The 17,057-nt window shown below is 38.1% G+C and overlaps 1 protein-coding gene across 1 annotated transcript in view; it reads left to right on the top strand.

Annotated features, from left to right (window-relative positions):
* HHLA1 (HHLA1 neighbor of OC90) overlaps nucleotides 1–17,057 on the top strand; it is a 190,935-nt gene that overhangs the window by 90,283 nt on the left and 83,595 nt on the right. Inside the window, exon 4 of the mRNA XM_069219243.1 lies at nucleotides 3,071–3,145. Within this exon, the coding sequence (XP_069075344.1) occupies nucleotides 3,071–3,145 (75 nt within the window). The remainder of the gene's footprint in view (nucleotides 1–3,070; nucleotides 3,146–17,057) is intronic.

The raw sequence follows: 17,057 nt of genomic DNA, 5'->3' as shown, positions 1-17,057 counted from the left end.
GTAGGCACTTTATGCTCCTACGCACTATCACACATATTTATACTTTTTTTGTGCCGCATTTACGACATTGTTTGATGCAAAAGCAGCACAAACTTACAAAATATAATTGTATTTTGTAAATTTGCGCTGCTTTTGGGTCAAAAAGTGACGCAAATGCGGTGCAAAAAAAGTATAAATATGGGCCTATATTTGCACATATTCTTAGAAAATTAATATCTCGACTTCTACTAATTTGATTGTTTTCATTTTGTCTTGTCTCTATCTTTCTACCCTGGTGTAAATTATTTTGTGTGGTGTTTTCACTGTTTTACTTTTTTAAGTATAGTATAGGGCTGCAAAAACACTTCACACATTGCTTCCTAAATAAAGCCTGCCTGCTCTGTGCCAAGCTACCAGAGGGTGAGCACAGGTTAATTTATGTTGTGTAATTGACTTACCCTGACTAGGACTGTGGTCTCTACTTGGACAGTGTGTATACCTCTGCCAACTAAAGACCCGGGCCTCATTTACTACTTTTTAGCACAGAGAAGCACCACAAGGCTTCTTGCTGAACTGTCCTGCATCAAAAGAAAAGGGCAGGAACGTTCCCTATTAATAAAATACAGTGCATTCCTGCCCTTCTTGCCTATGTCCGCACACAAATTGGTGCTCAGCGCCAACACAGACCCCCTTGCACCATTGTGCAAGGGTGTCTGCATTGTTTGCACAATTGTTTTTGTGCAGAAAGGGAAAAAATATATAGGTCTACTCATTACCCTTCCCCTGGGGATGTGCAGAGTTTTGACGCATTGCCAGGTTTACAGATCCCTGTAAATCTTGGAATGTGTCAAAACCCATGGATGTTGCATGGGAAAACCCATCACAGCACCCATGGAATACCTCCTTGACATAAATTAAGGGAAGGCAGCGCTTTGCGAGTCGGACCGGAGCTCCCAAAAAGATGAAAAGACTCAATAAAGCATGAGGCCCCTGTAGTTTTAAGGAAAGCAGCTTTAGCCGCTCATTCAATATTAACTGCTCGCAGCCGAGGGGGTAGCCCAGAATGCTCTGCAAGGGCTCTTCTGCATGTTTTCCCATCATTGTTGTGCCAAAAGGAGGAGAAGAGGCACCACCAACTTCATTTATGGGTGGCGTGGGGGGCTGCAAGATGTGCAGCATCCCACCCACCCTCAAAATAGACTATCAATCATTAACCCTAATGTTTCCAGTGGTCTTGTGCACATGATCCCAGGAGTGGTTTTCATTGTTTCTAAAGCACACTGACGTGAAACTTTAGACTTATCGTCAGCTTGGGGAGCACACTGATCCCTTGTGGCTAATTGTATGGCTGTATTATGTGGTCCAACGCCAGTAAAGAAAGACCCTGACACGTAATTATGATTGCTTTCAACTCCAATGATCCATGTAAATTGTATTATTGACAAATGTCAATGAGTAGGTCTTAGGCTACTCTGTTTTGCTAATGGAATTCTTGGTTCCCAGGAAATAAGACAATTGCAGATGTATTACTTGTGAAGGACTCACATCCTTTGCAATGACAAAAAACCTTTTCTTACAGGTATTGAGTAGTCCGAGGGGATTTAGACAGGTTTGTGGTAAAATGCCATTTTGGTGCATGGTATTTTGTGGAAATAGTGTTGATGTGGGGTACAGAGTGCAATCATTTAGAGAGGTATCAGGTATGGACTGGTGTGAAGCTGTGCATATTAGTGCAGAGTGATTAGGTAGCAGGAAGATGTGGACTGATTACCACATGATATGGTTTTACCCTGGGCAAGTAACATCATAAGAAATCTTGCCATTTCACATAACATTGCTAGAAGGAGGAGGAGTAGGAGCGCTTTCCTGAATGATAAAAGCAGCTCTAGAAGTCTACCAAAATACCTGAGGAGTATTTCATTGCCAGCCAGAACATTTGGAAGTCGCAGTCCTAACGTGAAACATTTGTCATGTCTTTCTGGAGGCCACTGATTAAGAACATGTGGGGTTTTTCAGTACCCAGGAAAGCATCCAGGATCTCCAACCAGAAGTGATGGTCTCCAGACTAACATGCTATTTTTACTCATTAAGGTACTATGTTCAGCCTAGTTGACCTTTAGAGCCAGCCTCGAGTTGGGAAGAAGAGGAAACTTTCTCTGCCTGCTTCTGAGAAGAATCCCTGCAGGATGAAATACATGCCAAGTGTTCAAAACGCCCATTGTTAATCTTTAAATCAGCAGTGTGTTCTAGAGTTATGCCAAGCTTATCTCCTGAAGAGTCATACCAGGATGTTTTGTGTTATGTTGTGTGTTAGTGGTATTTTGCTGTGATGCTGTGGATTGGTGTTTTGTTACTCTGGTACTGAGTTATTTTTATCTCAGTTATTGTTAAATTGTGTACATTCCTCTAAAGGCTTTAACCAATGCTTCTAGGTCTGAAACAACACACACATGACTTGTCTAAGTGGTTAAATAATATCAATCCACTAAAAAACATGTCACAGACCAAACACTAGAACAGCACTTACGAACCTCACTTTTATCTCATCCGGCCTCATATCTGCTAATATTTTAGCAAGGTTTTACCCAACGTAACCTTATCTTGCAGTTATGGTCCCTTGTACCAAACACTGATCATAAAGAGACAAAGTCATGACCAGTGCGTAATTTGTACAGAATGAGTATCGGTGCCCAATGCTCTGCTCAGAAGCCCATGTCCAACACTATTAACTGTCAACACAACAAATACAAAGGCTGCATAGACTTCAATCCACCTCATGTCTCTTCAACCCACTACCAGATGCCCCCTGGCCCCTCTATCTCACTCATGCAGGTTCCTGCATTCTCCAGTTATGATGATTCTTTCATCTTTCTCTTACTCCTTCTTTACCCTTTGTGTATTTTTCTCTTTCTTGCTCTCGCTTGCTTTTGGGAAATGTCTGATCAGGAAAAATAAGTGCCAGTCCCCAAAACTGAGTGCTGGTGGCCCTCACCAGCAACCACTAGTTTGAATGTGAACAGCAAATTTAAAGTCAACCTTGCATCACAAGGTTTCCTAATACTTTTGTCATGACTTTTTCTTTTTGTGACAGAGAGTCTCCCGGCCCGACCACCATCACATGCCACAGAGGAGGTCAAGCCCCCGCCGTTCACGTACACTCATTCAAGTGAGTTATCTTCTATTTCTACATGTGTTAGCAATGCAGTCATAAGAGACATGCTTCCATGATGAACAAGGGACCAAGAGTTATGATTTACATACCTGTGTTAAACTTGTCATTGGATCATACATGTGATAAGTATATTGAACGTAAGTGACATTGTCTAACAAAATGTTAGATTTCAAGAGAGGGCTGTATGTCTTTTGGAAGGGTTAGCTCTCAGTCAGATCATGTGCCAGGGATTAAGGGCCAGATGTAGCAAAGGTTTTTACCCATTCTGTGTCTATGGGAAAAAGTGTTCGAACATATGGCCCTAAATATATTCAATGGCCATTAGTGGAACGCTCTGTATTTATAAAAACTGAGGGGGGTGTTACAGCCATTCACTAGAAACTCAATTCTACCATGTATTAATTAAGAAAGTGCTACATTGAGCTAGATAGACTGTTTTAGATCTTTTTGGGGCTTTTTAGAAATACAGCTATTGCAAATACATCACAAGGTATGGCTGATACATTTTTGATTTTACTAAAACTATATATAATATGCTTAGTACAAGGGCTTTCATCCAACCATCTTCAATCATTAGTCTGTTATTTGTCATTCAGTTTTCTTCCTCCCACCACGGCATGAGGCAGCAGCCTAGTCGACTTGAAACATTGACTGATTTCACTGTGAGTGATGACATTCTGCCCTCTCACAAGGAGATCATCCACATAAAGTAGCTTCCTTACATGCTTTGTGCGCTTTATGAGACCAGAAGATATTTTTGCTTTTAGCCATGTTTTCATTTAGGTTGATGCTGTACTAGCAGCTCCATTAACAATAAGGTTTTGCAAAAAGAGTGACAAAAGATAACAAGCATATGCAAAGCCAAAAGACCAGTTGCCAACTCTAGACTTATGGGCTTTACCAATATTTGTTTTAAACATGTAAAGCTTAATACCTACTTAGCTAGAAAGTGTACAGTCGGGCGAACAGTTGTTGTGTCTGCCTAGTTTCCATTTTACACCATTAGTGCAAAAAAGTGCTCATTCCTCATCTGATTGGGCATCTTCCTTAATGTCGTGGCTGGAGGAACGTGTTAGGGCAGAAAAATGCAGTAGGAGTAAAACTGTATGCAAAAACATATTTAGCTCGTTAGTACAAAATGATTATCAGAAAAATACTAGCTAATTGAAAAAAATACCAAATACCTTGTTCAAACCGTATTTGAACTGGTGATTTTTTTGGTCTGTTATTACTACTGCACTCGGAATGTGGCAGTTATTTTAATTTTAACAATAAAAAATGTGTGTAAGAAGTAGATGAAATAAAAACATCACACCACACCTCACATTTAAAAAAACCTTGGCCCAGATTTACTAAGATGCTGCGTGTTACATCACTTTAGTTACGCAAAATCCATTTAGGCATTTACTAATCCATGCAAAGTTGATATGACTGACTTTGCATGGTTTAGAAAATACAAACTAACCCAATGCAGCAAATAGCACTGACTTGCATTACTTTGCATTAGGTGTGCACTATATGGCTGGCACATAGGCGTTCCAGTGCATCTACCCATGGATTTTAACGCAAAACCAGATTCACCAAAACCTCTGAACCTAGGTTTGCTACAAAATGGTGCACATACGCTACAGGGTCGTAACAAGGAGAAATGTATTGGTTTCTCCTTGCTACTTCCTGTTTCCATGTATGCGGTTTCTGAAGCACACATGGAAATAGGGATATAACTCTAAGCATTATTTTTGTGCCTTAATGTGTTCCTTCCTACACAAAAACAATCTTGCCTGTAACTCAGGCACCGTTGCGGCATGGTGCAAGCGTGATTGCGTTGGCGCCAGGCATCACAGACTGCGCTAGCACTAGGAGAGAGCAGAAATGAGCCCTGTGTTATCAAATATGATGAATATCTGCTATCTTTCATTCCTGTTGCATTGCATGAAATATTAGTAAATTTGTCCCCTAGTGTTTTTGATCAACTATGCATAGTTTGAAAAATGACTTGGTTCTAGAGCAGTGGTTCCCAACCTGTGGTCTGGGGACCCCGGGGGGTCTGTGAAACCTCCTCAGGGGGTCCGCGACTGGTTAGAAAATGAAATAATATCAACAGATTAGGTGCCATCTTTCAGTAATGACTCAGTGGGGGGGGGTTCCCGGATTCAAAAAATGATTCAGTGGGGGTCCCCGAGTTCCAGTAATGCCAAAGTGGGAGACCACAGACATCAAGTGGTTGGGAACCACTGTTCTAGAATATTGAGTATATCTAACCGAGAGTACAACGTGTGTTGATAGAAGCAGGTAGCGCAGTCCCACCCATCGCCCTTCACTCCGCGCAGACTGCCTGAGGTCTCATTAGAGCTGATCTGCAGTCCCATCTCAAACACTCAGTGACTCTCCTCCCTCCGAGTCCTTCTTACTGAATACCAAGCGCTCTTTGTGTGAATGAAGGCAGCACCGGGGTTCCTCTGAAGTCTGACCTCTCCCATGGCTCTTCCTGCTCCGCCAGGAGTGTTTCTCATTATCCCAGCGATGCTATCAGCAGCCCCTCCCTTCAGAAACCTGGTAAGATCTTATCCGGGCTTTCCCTCTTTTGTTTAACTAGATCCAGTGCACCAGGCTGCCAATAGTTCTTAATAGAGCAATCAAAGAGTTATTTTTCACACCTGTCACTTGTTTTGAGTTTTCCTCTGAAGACATGAAACGTAAAAGAAGATTGCTTACATACAAAGTAATACTGAGTTTACATTGAGAAATAATATGAAAGATTGTGACGTGAAAGACTACTAATGCTAGAACAATCTGGGGTTTCACTGGTGCCAACACACACTTGCTAAAATTGTTTTGCTGTTAAAGACTACAAGTAGACAAATACACCCTGGTGATGTGATATGAACTAAAACTACCAGAATACACTCGTGTCTCAGTGGGTACCAACATCACCCTGCTGACTGAATTCAAGTAAAAGACCACAAGTCCCAGAATTACCAGCCTTTCGCTGGGGGCCAACACTAAATACTGTACTTCCAGAAGCTGCCTTGTCTGCGCTCAACCCCTCCTTCTTAAACACAACAATGAACCAGTTAATGGGCTTCCCTTCCACCCAATCGCCACCAAACTCCTTTATTAGAACGCAACAAGGATTAGGATTTTTTCCACATTAAATATATGCCCTCCACATATTGTTCTTTTCATAAATAAAAAATGTTTTGCTACTGCTCTTCAATTGTGTCCTAAAGGCTAAGGTTTTCAGTGGATTGATATGGCAAAAGATAGGGTATACGCGAATGGATTTAGGGATGTTTGCATCATTATCAGTTTGACTGTTGCATAACTAACATTATTGACGAAAAGAGTGTCTATCTGAGGTCCATGACATTGCGATATCTTGTTGGTTTTCACCACTGTTAATTTTTATTTAAAACTCTTTTTATTGACATATTTGTCGCGTTACAGCATCCATGGGAAATGACTGCAGAGTATCACATGACATACACAGCAATGAAGAACTACATTGTTAGAGGCAGATTATGGGCTTCGAGAATGGCTTTTTACAGCCTACTATGGTACAATATATCGCACCTGCTAAATTCGGATTTGCGAAGTGCAATAAACTACACTAAAAATTGCTCCATACTGAATGAAGACCTACATGTGAGTGTTTACTATCTGCTGAACACTGCACAAAGTTAATAGAAAACGTTATCACAAATGTACAACCCAGTTAGTTGCTATAGTTCACTCTCTGTCTAAAGAGAGTGTGCCCCCACCCACCATGTCTGCTGGAAGCCTCGTGCCAGGGGCGGCCCTGAATGTGCAGCAGGTGGCTGTGTTACTTTCATGTTTTCTGCTTCGCTTCGAACCATTTAGCAAAACAAACTTCAACATTTTGCAGAAGGTGTAAAATAGCGCAGTCACCTACGCTGCTGGGAAGCATTGTAGCAGTCCCGCATCTGCACGGTGTATGTACAGACTACAGTTGCAGGCGGTGTAATGTGAACATAAAAATATGCATTATTTTGAGGAATGTAATTACTAAAAAATGTGCACTTATCTTTTTTACAGAGCAGGATTAAAGCAATTATTCCATGTTAACCAGTTATTATTAGTTTTTTCTTGATTCAGTGGATAGCGTGAGGGCCTTTGGATATATAGGACTGATTCATAGTTTGGCGCAATAGAGACAGCACACCCTCTCTTCTAAACTAAAGGTCCGCCCACCTGATTTACAGTCGGGCTGACCTTAAGTATTTCAGGGACGGAGCCTACTCAGTCCCAGTCACTGCCATACCCTTCCGAAGGCCAGACGGAGAAAGTGGCATCCGAGGGGTGGCCATTCGACTACCCAACTGATCTAGAGTGGGCAGTCGAATGGCCAGTGTTTACTATCCCTTAAAGATGGGAAAACTTGTCAGCAAGAGACAGTACAATTGTTTAAATAACCCCAAACACCATGATTTTTGTTTTTTAAAAACAAAATCCAGCTCTGGGATTTTGTTTTTGAAGAAACAAAAACAAGTTAGAAGTTTGACCTCCAGCTGTCACGTTTGATGGAGCTGTTCATCAAAATGTTAACTCATTGGCAGGAACAGTGATGATGGCTCGTTGTACCTCTCATGCCTTTCAGTAATCTCTTGATGTTTTACCAATATATTATATAACTAATTAAGCATAGCCAGTTTATATAAACATACAAATAATGCAATTTGACATTGGGGCTGTACAGTAGAGTTGGTTCACTAGCACCAGTACTTCTGGGCGAAGTTTAGCAAACCTTACCTAGTTTCCTTTGCAGGAGCAATATCAGAAGCAGTACAAAATTAGGAAATTTGATTCTGTTTGGAGGATATTTCTTTATCCCTTCCTGCATAAGTATATTATGTAAAAATAACACCAGCCGTGATCCTGGAAAGTTTAGCTTTCAGCAGTCAAAGTTATTGAAGCCTGGGTATTGAAACATGCCCTAAGAATGGGGAACAGTATCATAATGGGTTTGATTTGCAGTTTTGCAGGGAACTGAGGGTACTACTGAACAGTACCTAAACATCTTCAAGGCAAAACCAGTTTACTTTACAAGCTAAACTGTGGTATCCCAGGTTAATTTTTAGATTTGGAAAAACTGCATCTTCAGCACTTTGCACATTTTTATTTGTTTAGACAAAACATTTTAATGCACTAGTAAGATGGCTGAATGCTGACAAATGATTTAAAACTACATACATCATGATTGATGGTTTGCCCAACCAGAACCTCTAATGTGGGTTGATCAACACATGAATGACACTTACAACAACAAATGGCTGATTGAGTTGTCCTGTTGACTGTACGTTTATTGATAGATAAACTCTGGAAGGCAACTAAAACTATCACTAGCCAGGCCTAAATGAGTGTTCCCACAGCTGTTAGTGTTTTACCTTAGCACCTTCAACTATTTAGCAAACCCATTAAAATATTGGTCTTCCCTATTTAGGTTAAAACAAATATCTGAGCCAGTTGTCTAGAAACAAAATACCATAAAAATCTTATATTAATACAATTCATAGCGTGAATATCTATTTCACAAACAATACACGGCTTAAAAAGTAAGAAAAGTAGAGAAAATAGTGCTGGCAGCAGGCACAGTAAGAAACAACAAAAGGGTTGTATGTAAGGGGATGTGCTTCTTATTAGAACTTTATCGTATGGCAGCATAGTTTAGGTTAGTTGGAAAACCAATAATGTTAATATAGTTCCAATTATGTTCAAGATGTAAGTCAACACATTTCACTCTTAAGACTTCAATGAATGGAGACTTCAAACGTATGTTGAAACATTTAAAAGCAACAAAACCTGTGAAAGTGATTTGGAGAACTATCCTTGGCCTGACATATATCAATTCCACATTAAAAGAAGAAAAATAGTACTTGGATATAAAGGGGGTTCTTACAAAACTGATGATCTCATGACCCCCAGGTTCGTGGATGGTGGTCGGACCATTGCCAATATTATAACTGTGGAGGTCGGGCCATGGTGGGACCACCAGCACCGCCAGGATCAGAGATCACGGCGGTCTGGTGGTTGGGGTGGTTGGGGTGGTTCTAATCCACCAGGACAGCGCTATAGAGGCAACCTCCTTGTGGGAAGTTCGGCGGATGAGCAATAAATGGATCATTTAAATATGGCAATAATGGGATATCTGACAAAAAAAAACAGATGCCCTTTAAGCCCACCTCTTCATTCTACCACTCACATATAGTGAGATGAAAAGGAGTGTGCCTGATGACAGAACCACCACAGGCTCTGCTGCTGGGAAACCTTGTTTAGTGGTCATGATACTAATGTTAGTGGGCTGCCCTTAATTGGGTGTCCCCTTTGACATCATGCTGCCTATCTATATTCGATCCAGAACAACAATTGAAACCAGTGGCAGTCACATAAAGAAACTGATTTAGGGTTTGGGGGATGGCGTTACTCCGTCACAAATGTGACAGATATCCTGTCTGCTGTATTACTATTCTATTTTATCCTATGGGAATTGTAATATGGCAGACGGGATGACCGTCATGTTTGTGACGGGGCAACCCGTGCGCTAAACTCTAAATCGGCCCTAAAGCTTTAAAATTTCTCTTAAGCATTGGGAGAAAACTCCCAGAGTGTGGGGTTCATTTGTTACCTCTGTGAACCTTCTGCCACTTTTTTTGATCTCTCGAAGTGGCTCTGGGAATGCATATGGGAGCCATTTGGAAGGAAAAAATGTCCACCACAATGGCAGGGGTCTTTAAATCGGGCCTCCAAACTAACAATGGCCCTTTGGCGCACCATGTGATCTGTTGTTTGAGTTCCGAGTTTATAATCAACCCAATTTGAGCACTCACCCGTTTTCTACACAGCAGCAACTGTGTGTCTATTGCTTTCAGTTTTCAACAATGCTTGTCTTTACTTAGGCAATCTTATACTAGCATAAGTTGATGCTGCATAATATTTTGAGAAGGAACCAGAAAAATCTTCTGACAATGTAATCTATATTGTTTAAGGGTTTAAAGAGATTAATTACAGCATATTTCATAAGTCTTTCTCATAATAGAAACAACTGAATGCCTTGCATGTCAGTGATCATATTTGAATGAATGAAGTAGAAATAAGTAGCAGTTACACTTACATACATCATTTTTACAAAACATTTCATTAAGAATTCGAGAAAGGTTTTTGTGTAGAGGTACGCCGAAGCAATGAAAGATACATAAAACTGCAGTATGAATATTCATATAATTAGCAATGTAGTTGCCCATTATTTCATTCAATACGCAAATTTAAACAGCTTTATCGGATATAGTTTTATTTTATTTTTTATTTGAAAGCGTGCACATGACCTACAGGGGTGTCAGAGTGCTTTTACAGTTTGGGTTGTGGAAGGAGTGAAGATTTTCCATCTTATACAAATGTATAACTCAGTGACAGTATTATTACATGCTTACATATGCACCCTGCAGGTTCAATGTGTTTATAAAGAATAGCAGGAAAAGCAAAGGAGGAGATGGAAAGATGGGCCACTTTCTAATGGCTATTTATATTTTAATGAGTTGTTATAAGTTGTAACGTGGAGCAGGAACTGTGAGAGAGTGTATGCTCTGCATTGGAAGTCAAGTATGTCATTTTGAGTGCACATTGAGTTCCTGATGCACAAAAACTGGATGTATCATTAAGATGGACTTATTCTTGTAGGCCTGTATGAATTTCAGAAGTGAGACGAAGTACTCCTATCTTGCTCCTGCCTTATTCCTGCAATTCCGAAGTACTAGAAGAGTATGTCACAGCAAAGTCTTTGTGAATCTTGTCCTAAGTCTCTAACTGAGCCAGTTCAGGATTATCAGGGCTGATATGATGGCACTGTCATGACGGGAGCCAGAGCTAGCATGAGCTGTACCATGAAACACTTATTTATGTAGGACCATCCTAATATTAGGGATACATAGTAGTAGAACATTTCCATAGACAACTAATGAAAAAATAAGGCACTAGACCACAAGTTTAAAGTCCTATTGAGTTACGAAAGTTTTGAGTCGACTTAGGACCTCTTTTCAGTGAGCTTGGGAAAATTGGGTGCAAGTGGCATACAAGCTAATTTGTGTTAGCAAGAGATGCACTAATAAGCAGGCACACACTTTGCACCTTGCAAGAACTTTGTTATTCAAGGACAGAAAATTAAATGCAAATTGTGCATGTTTGCACCTATCGCCAAGTGCACAGCACAATATTTTAAGCTGCTTGCTCATTAAAACTAAAAACAAGTTTAAAAATAAACACAGAAAATAAAATTAAAATATACTATGAAATACGATCACAAAATATTTCTAAACAAACTAAAATAAAATACAGAGAAAAAACAAAATTAGCATGAAAACAACACAAATTACAAAAACTGATATAGAAAAATCCTACAAATACTAATAAAAATAGATATAATAAAAAAAAAAGAAAACACTCTTTACAATTCTACCTCCAAACTAATAAACATACAAAATGTGAAATTACTAACAACTAAGTAAGATTAATTATATGAAAAATTAAAACACACATTTATTAAAAAAAAATGTTTTTAACTTCAACATAAGAATGTTTAGAAAGGTGGTAACATTTGGTCAAAATAAATGTTATTGTTCTCTCTTTAACCTAAATGACAATAGTGAAAGTGTTGGGTATTGAAGTAGTAGGATGCATTTTTCCCATTTCAAATGAAGCATTGGGCTTTTAAAGGGTCACATTCACTATTCCCACTGCAACCTAAGGAACAGTAGGGATCGCATTGGCCTTTGGAATGGTAAGACTTACTATTCCCATTCCATCCTAAGCAACACCAAGGAAAACAATGATCTTTTTAAGGAGTCAAATTTAGTATTCCAATTCCAACCTAAGCAACAGGAACGAAAGCATTCAACTTTTTAGGGGGCACATTTACCATTCCCAAGCCAACCTAAACAGCATCAGGGAAAGAGTTGGATTTGGGAGATTAGGATTTTCTGTTTTCCACTCCAACCTAAGCAACAGTAGTTCAATTGTTGGATTTTGGAGGGGTAAGGTTTACTGTTCCCACTAGAACCTGAGCAACAGTATGGAAAGTGTTGGACTTTGGAGGGGTCCAAAATACTAGTCCCACGCCAGCCTAAGCAGCAATTAAAAAGTGTTGAGCCTTGGAAGGGTCAGATTTACTATTCCTCCTCCAACCTAAGCAACAGAAGGAGACGTATTGGTGTTTGAAGGGATCAGATTTACTATTTGCACTTAATCCCAAGTCACAGTAGGGAAAGTGTAAAATTGCTACGTTCAGACTCACTATTCCCAATCCTAATAAAAAAGTACAAACAATGAAACTAACTAATATAATAAATATATATAAAACAAAAGTATAAATTACTTTAAACTTTAAACAAAGGAATCATTTAAAAATAAATAATAATTCACGTCAAACATTTAAAGCTACAACCAGTACACAAAAATATATACATATCAATTACAAATACAGAAAAAAATCTAAAACAATCACAAAATGTAAAAATACTCCTTTATTTACAGTATAGTACAAATTATATTCAAATGAACCAAAATATTTAATTTAAATATAAGCTATGTAAACACAAACTAATTAATTATTTAACCAATTAACAAATAAGAAATTAAAACTTAATAAAAATGTCTAAAAGGGCCTCATACTTCTCTGTATACCAGTAAACCCCAAATTCCCCAAAATAATTAACATGTACAAACATAACAAACACAAAAATATTTTTAAACAAATATTCTAAATTTCATAAACAACCAACTATACATAAAATATACATAAATAGTTACCATAAAAATATACTCATATTAAAAACAAAATTGCCATATATTTATCAATGAAAACACTAAAAACGCATATACTTAAACACTTTCCCCCCTACAAACACAACAAACTACAAAAGGTAAAGCAAGTAAAACAAATAAACAAATCACCCCTAAAAATATATTACAATGAAATACTAAATGGTTACAAAACCTAAAGCCTAATATATTAAATATATTACATCAATCACATCATACAATTAAATAGTTTAGTTAACTATTTAACTATTTAAAATTATAATATTTACATTGTACATATAAAATAAACAATGCATAAGAAATTATCAAATGTATATAATTTTCAAATGTATATTAAAACAGTTCCCATCCTACTGCCATACAAATGCAATAACTCATAAATAAATAAAAAAATAACATCAAAAACAATTCTTTAAATATATTTCCAAAGCACAAAAAATAACTACCAAAAATAATAAATAAATAAAAATAAGATAATAACTTATAACATGCAAAGTAATTAAACGTTATAAAATATTTTAAAAATCAATATTATATGCAACAATGTTAAAACAACATTAAACACTTAGAACACAATATTCCTACTTGCCTTGCAACATTCTGTTCCAGAATATTCTTGTAACCATGATATTTTTAGACAGTATATGTGCCCAACAATATTTCTGCAACAATATTATAGTTGTTCACCCAACTACTTTTATCTGGTGGAATAAAAGGCTAAAAGGTTGTGAACAGTTCTGTTGCAAATGAGATGTGTGTCACCCTCCCTCTGTTGATAATTAGTACCTTCCGCATGATTGTACTCACACAATGAGGCCTCTATTGCTGGCTTGGGGAACATGTTGGTCTGTTCATTGGTTGGCCACTTGTTTCTTCAGAAGAACTGACACCTGCTCAACATAAAGATAAGGCTGATTCATTCTTAAAGCACTCAACCAAATCAACAATTGACTGTGCTGCAAAGTAATGACTAAAAAGAAATATAATGCTTGACTTTGGACAATAATGAAAGTGCCAAATACCTGAAATGCAACATCACAATAAAATTCAAAATACATGAAGAATCCTTCAAGAATGAGAGATAGATCCATCATAAAGGGAATAACATTGATGGTCACAGTGACACTGTATGGAAGTTTTTGCTGAACATACATAAACTAAAGTCAATAATTTAAAAAACAGCAGATATTTCTAGTCAATGTTCTTAATTTCCATGGCTCCAAATTTACATTATGTGTTCAAAGTAAAAATATAAATAGCAGTGAAAATGGACTGCTGAATATTTAAGTCTATGATACAGATAGCACTTAGTTTCACTAAAATAATTTACTTGATGGTCCTATTTCGTCGTGCTGTAAACCAATGGATATTTTTCCATGTCCCTCCATTGTTGGTATGTTTCACTTCTTTATTCCCTTGCCACCACAATTTTGTAAGTGTTGTTGAGTTGTATACTGTTGCTCTAACGGTGCATCAGCTGTCTTATAACATGATCTTTTTTTTTAGATTAGCTTTATTACTTGGCTTTTTCTACCTGTCAATGGTAAACCAAATAAGTATTCAATACCAATATGGTGTTATTCAACATGAAATGCTCCAGGAACGATTGACATCTGAAACTTTGGATCACCATAATGATTTTGAAGCATTTTTATGTAAGATGAGTAGTGTGCAAAAGTCTACTGTACATAGAAATCTATGAGGCAGATGTACAAACAATACATTTTCAAAAAGTGTTCACAAATTCACACCAATGTTTTGTGAATCTATTCTAATCCTGTGACCCAACCAATGTACCATTAGGTCAGTCCACAAAATCACCATTCAGAGTGGGTCATAATTTGACCTGCACATCAATATTCATGAGGTAGGTCACAAATTGCAACTCACTTTGATGAGATGCCATCTCAGGGGTAGCAGGCTGCTGGGGTCAGCAAAAGACAATAAAACATGTGGCTTCTACTTTTGTGTCCATTACATTCATCCACCCAAGGTTCAAAAAGCACTGACAATAGGTCTTGCTTATACAAAATCAATTGGCTTTGAAAATGTTTTTTAATCCATTTTGTACAGTAGCCCTGTCTGCCATACAACGTGGCTGAAAAAAAGAAACTAGCATTATGATGTGGCCAGCATTGACTGCGCCAATATGCCTTTCTTTTTAACTTTCAGCCATGCTTCACAGCAGGCAGAGCTGCTGCACAACATGGCTAAGAAAACATTGACAAGGCCAATAGATTTCACACAGGGGAGATCTAGTGGCTTTGCCAATGTTTGTTTTTAATGTAGCCCATTTTCCTTGAATGGACAGCATTGAAGAAAAAAAATGATTTAAAAAAAAGTATGTTTAGGAGTTGGCAGTGGTCCCCCAGACCATTGCCCACATCCAAACATACTGATGTTTTACTTACATAGTAATAATCTGTTTGCTGGTGCAGCCGGGAGACTCTACATCCAGACGAGAGGTGGCTAGTTACACAATCAGAGGTGAAACACAGGAACAGAAACACCACAGAGCTTAAGAGTGACTTCTATAACAATCACCCTGTGAAGGTAAATTGACCTATTGATCCAGACATGGATCGCCTGAGTTGCTGTAAGTGAAAAATGGACTTGGGGTATTACCCAAGGAACAAAGGTCCCTTTTGAGAAGATAACACATATATTAATAAAAAAGATTTTCAAATGTAATAATGAATCAAGTAATAGTAATGAATAACAAAGAATAATATTTAAAGAAAGTGTCAATAAGGTAAAACATGCTTTGTGCTCTGACAAATATGATAGACGTGTGAGAGTGAGGCAATGAGGGTGCATTTCACAACTAATACAAGAAAACATGGCCTGTATATGTACATTAGTCAGGTTAGAAAGAGTCCATTACAAAGGTCAAGGGTGTTTCTATCCCTTTATGGATGCAGGATCATCATCAGGAGTCCAATGGGTGAGAGCTTGAGAATGAGCTCAATAGTGAAGAGCAAAATAGGAGGTATGGGTTTTATTAAAGGCAATTCTAAGAACTATCTAGACAGCTTGCATGGTATGAACGATGTATCACACTGAAGTGGCATCGGAGTATTTTAAAGAACAATGTGGAAAAAGATAGACAGATGTGGCAGGGTTAAAGCATTTAGACTAGAGGCCAAAGTTGTAAACCAAGAATGGCATAAGAGGAGCTGAGGGCTCACTGGAAGGGTGGAGACAAGAGAGGAGCACTGTTGGCAAATTGCAAATTTCCCTGGATGTGGTGAAGAAGCCCCCTGGGTAGGATCTAGTTGGAGTTATATTGTGAGGGCACCAATGATGCTAAGTAGGACCTGGCTGAAATTGCTGAAAATTAAACAATTATGTCTGTGTAATTTAGAGTCATCTTGAGCACAAAATGTAGAGTGTGTGAGCACCAGCTGGTGGCTGATGTTTGTGTTCTGTTGCATTCAGCACTATTTGCATAGCGCAAAATGAATACTCTGTTCCATTTTGGAATCAAGGGTGCATTTTTTTCTAAGAAAACAACACTAAATGAAGGCTACACTCATACTGTAATTCCCCATAATTGTTCTGTAATTTTGCATAACTAAGCTACAGCAAATTACACAAGCTATGCTCATCCCTAGTTCAGATGGGTCAACTCTGCCCATTTAGGTCAGCCTATAGTTCGCTCCTGGGAGCAAGTTCACACCTCTTTTACACCTATTCAAATAGTAATTACAGTTGGCAGACATTGGAGAGCAAAATGCAGAGGTAACTTTCTGAAAGTTATTTTTCCATATTATTGAAAAATCAGTCAGACTCCACTATTGCAGAAGATTTTTAATAACTATTAGAATAGTTGTTTGATAGTTGTTCTAGCTAGTGCAATTCCCAAGAAACAGTATCAGTATTTAATACTGGATCCCCATGTTTTCCTATAGAACATACAACCCTACTACAGGGAAGATGTCTTTTACAGCATTTTCACTGTAAGAACATGTTTACCATTAAACTTGTACATGTCCTATTTTAAATATCATGCATCCTTTCTGATAGGCAATAAGGCAACTTATGGGTGACTTCTTAATACTCCTGGCAGGCCTTCAGT

This window comes from Pleurodeles waltl, chromosome 2_2 (assembly GCF_031143425.1).
Source record: "Pleurodeles waltl isolate 20211129_DDA chromosome 2_2, aPleWal1.hap1.20221129, whole genome shotgun sequence".
In the NCBI taxonomy this organism is placed as follows: Eukaryota; Metazoa; Chordata; class Amphibia; order Caudata; family Salamandridae; genus Pleurodeles; species Pleurodeles waltl.
This window is presented reverse-complemented; position numbering and strand designations above follow the sequence as displayed.